We start from the raw sequence: 3,331 nt of genomic DNA on the forward strand, positions 1-3,331 counted from the left end.
AACTTGAATGCCACATTTGATGGACTGTTTGTTTGTTCAAAGTTGCCATGTGCTTGTGTTTGAGTGAAGTCGTTCATTTCCTCCTCTCCTCGTGATCCGAACATCAACTCTGTCCTCCTCCTTTTTTCTTCTCCTCTCTTTCGTCTGCTCCACAGTTTTTTTTCTATCTTTCATTCTGTCTGGCTTTCATTTTGTCATTTTCTTTCTTCTTCTGTCTCCAGGTTGCTGACTGCTTGTCCCCTCCCTCTCTCTCTCTCTCTCTCTCTCTCTCCCTATGTCTCAACATCTTTCTTCCTCTTTCTTCCTCTTGCTCCCTCACACTCACCCTCTCAATCTTTCTCTCTCTATTGCTCTCACTGCCTCTCCCTCCCTCACACACAAAACACACTCACCCTCTCACTCTTTCACTCACCCCCTCTCTCTCTCCCTCCCTCCCTCTCTTTTCCTTCTTCTGTCTGTCTTTTTATCTCTCTCAGACTCATCCTCTCACTCTTTCACTCCCTTCCCTCCTCCTCTCTCTCTCTCCCTCCCTCTGTCTTTGTCTCTCTCTCACACACACACTCATCCTCTCACTCTTTGGTCTCTTCAACTCTCCTTCTTTCTCTCTCTCCCTCCCTCCCTCCCTTTTCTATGCCTCTTTATCCCGGCTCTCCTCCCCCCTCCTTCATCCCCCCCCCCCGTGTCTCTCCTCCCCTTATCACTTCTATTCTCTCCTTACCTTTTTTCTCCCTCCACCCCCCCCACTCCATTCACATGACTTGGTCTAAGCTGTTTCGTTCGTTCTTTCTCTCTCCCCCCCTCCCCCTCCCTCCTCCCCCTCCTTTTTCTTCCTGTTTCTTTATTTCCTAATCTTGGTTCTTAGTCTTTTTTCCTCTCCCCCGTCTTGTACTCAGATGAGTGTGTGTGTGTGTGTGTTCAGCCCAGTAGTCCCTCACTCGTACACCAGCCTCACATGGACGGCTGAACTCCGATCATCCAGTTCTATAGTCCTGGTGTTTCCTCCTTGAGACCAGAGAAGGTTCTTTAAGATCACATAGAAACAAGCGCATCACAGAGCGCCCCCTGCCTGTCGCCATCACTCTCTTTAACGTCTGTCTCTTCCAGTGTTATCAGTAACACAGTAAAGTTACTGAAACTGTAAATGTATTTTCATACATGCTGTACTGTAAACACATGTATCTTTGACTACAACAACCTTCATTTTTATTTTGTTTCTTTTTAAAATGCTCTTCCAGCAGCAACTACAACCAACAATATCTTCCTGGGAATCAATCAAGTATTTCAGGCAGTCAGACAATAGAACCGTGTTCTTTGTGACAGTTTTATTTCCAAGTTGTTATAATTGGCAAACGGTGTGATATTGACAACAGCCACTGTTGTTCAGATTCACTAAAAATAGTTTTGTAGAAATAACACATTTAAAATCATGGGTTTTTTTTCCATCACCAATTAAATTATATTTGGACTTGAATTAGTTTCTGGGTAAAAATACTGATATTATTACTGTGCAGTAAAAATAAAAAAAAGTCAAATGTATTTGGTTTTCTGTCGTTATAATCTGCTTCTCTTCAATCCCTTCCAGGAGGAGGCGAGCCGGCGCCTGGGTAGATGTGAGCCCAAGGTAATGGCCAGGCTGGTGGACATAGGCACACAGACAGATCCAGTGGTCGTGCTGTCCTTAGCCCAGGCTGCCGTGCTAGGTCTCATATCCCAGAATGAAGTGTTTGGAGCTACTATTGCACCCAACGGCTTCTACACCGGTGAACCCAAAGAGTCCCCTGCACCGCCAGTAGACGGAGTTGACTACGAGTACGCCGACCAGCTTATTGGAGCCAACGGAGATTATTTAGGAGAAAACTTGGGAGAAGACGGACAGATGCAACCTAGCTGCAGTCAGAGGAGGTGGCAGCAGGGGCCGCCACAACACATTGATGGGAAGATGGTTGGGCCAGAGCGCCACAGTCTCCAAGGTGGTGACGTAGCCTCCTCCCATATTAAAGGAGAGGTAGTAAACTCTGTAATGCCCCCCTGTGTTCACATGTTGAACAACATGGCTTCCCGGGGTGGTTTAGTGCAGGTGGATCCCACGACTCTCAGAGGCCCCAATAAGAACTGTGCAGATTGTGAGCGGGAAGTAACTAACCAGCAACAAGCCAACACACACGGACATCCTCCTCCCGCACCCCAAGTGGGCCACAGAGGAGCGGAGCAGGGTCAAAGGCCATTACAGGGCCACCGGCCCATGGGAGGCCATGTTCGCAGTGGCCGAGAGGACGGGGAAGAGGCGGAAAACCAAGGGAACAACATGATAAAGCCCAGCCAGCAGGAAGAAGCCATCAGTAGTTACTTTCAGAGCAGTGAGGTGGGCAGCTATGATTCAGGGGAAATGGGCATGGGGGGTGAGTATGAGGACAGCGGCCACAGCATGATGTGGACAGATGGTGGTGGAGGAGGTCAGCATCAGCAGCCTCCGCCTCCGCAGCCGCTGCGTCGGCACGGCGGTCGACGGGTAGACCGTCTGGACATCAACATCCAGATTGACGAATCGTACTGTGTGGACGTGGGAGACGGTCTGAAGCGCTGGAAATGCCGCATGTGTGACAAGTCTTACTCGTCCAAATACAACCTGGTCTCGCACATCCTGGGCCACAGTGGCATCAAGCCGCACGCCTGTCCACACTGTGGGAAGCTCTTCAAGCAGCCCAGTCATCTACAGACCCACCTGCTAACCCACCAGGGCACGCGACCTCATAAATGCACGGTCTGCAAGAAGGGCTTCACTCAGACCAGCCACCTGAAGAGACACATGCTCCAGCACACGGACGTCAAGCCCTACAGCTGCCGCTTCTGCCACCGCGGCTTTGCCTATCCCAGCGAACTGCGCGCGCACGAGATCAAGCACGAGCGTGGACGCTGCCACGTGTGCTCTCAGTGCGGCATGGAGTTCCCCACCTACGCCCACCTGAAACGCCATCAGACCAGCCATCAAGACCCTCACACCTTCCAGTGCACCGAGTGCAACAAGTCGTTTGCGTACCGCGGTCAGCTGCAGAACCACCTCCTGAAGCACCAGAGCCCCAGGCCCTACACCTGCTCCCAGTGTGGCCTGGAGTTTGTGCAGCTCCACCACCTACGGCAGCATTCACTCACTCATAAGGTACACACACACACACACACACACACACACACACACACACACAGACCAGTGTCTAGTTAACCTGGACACGATCAAAGTCTTGTTAGTTCCGTTTTGTCATGTAACAAAAATAAAAACTGAGGCCTGAAAAAGAACGCCACCAGAGCAGTAGACAGGAAGGCTGTTTTGTCAGAA

General features: G+C 50.4%; 1 protein-coding gene across 4 annotated transcripts in view; it reads left to right on the forward strand.

The window, feature by feature from the left end:
* The window catches only part of znf710b (zinc finger protein 710b), a 16,468-nt gene that overhangs the window by 8,899 nt on the left and 4,238 nt on the right, over positions 1 to 3,331 (forward strand). For all 4 annotated transcript variants that reach the window (XM_008310912.3, XM_008310911.3, XM_017032443.2 and 1 more), the window contains exon 2: positions 1,583 to 3,157. In XM_008310912.3, coding sequence (XP_008309134.1) covers positions 1,625 to 3,157 — 1,533 coding nt within the window. In that variant the 5' untranslated portion in view covers positions 1,583 to 1,624. The remainder of the gene's footprint in view (positions 1 to 1,582; positions 3,158 to 3,331) is intronic.

This window comes from Cynoglossus semilaevis, chromosome 5, assembly GCF_000523025.1.
Source record: "Cynoglossus semilaevis isolate Cse_v1.0 chromosome 5, Cse_v1.0, whole genome shotgun sequence".
Lineage (NCBI taxonomy): Eukaryota > Metazoa > Chordata > Actinopteri > Pleuronectiformes > Cynoglossidae > Cynoglossus > Cynoglossus semilaevis.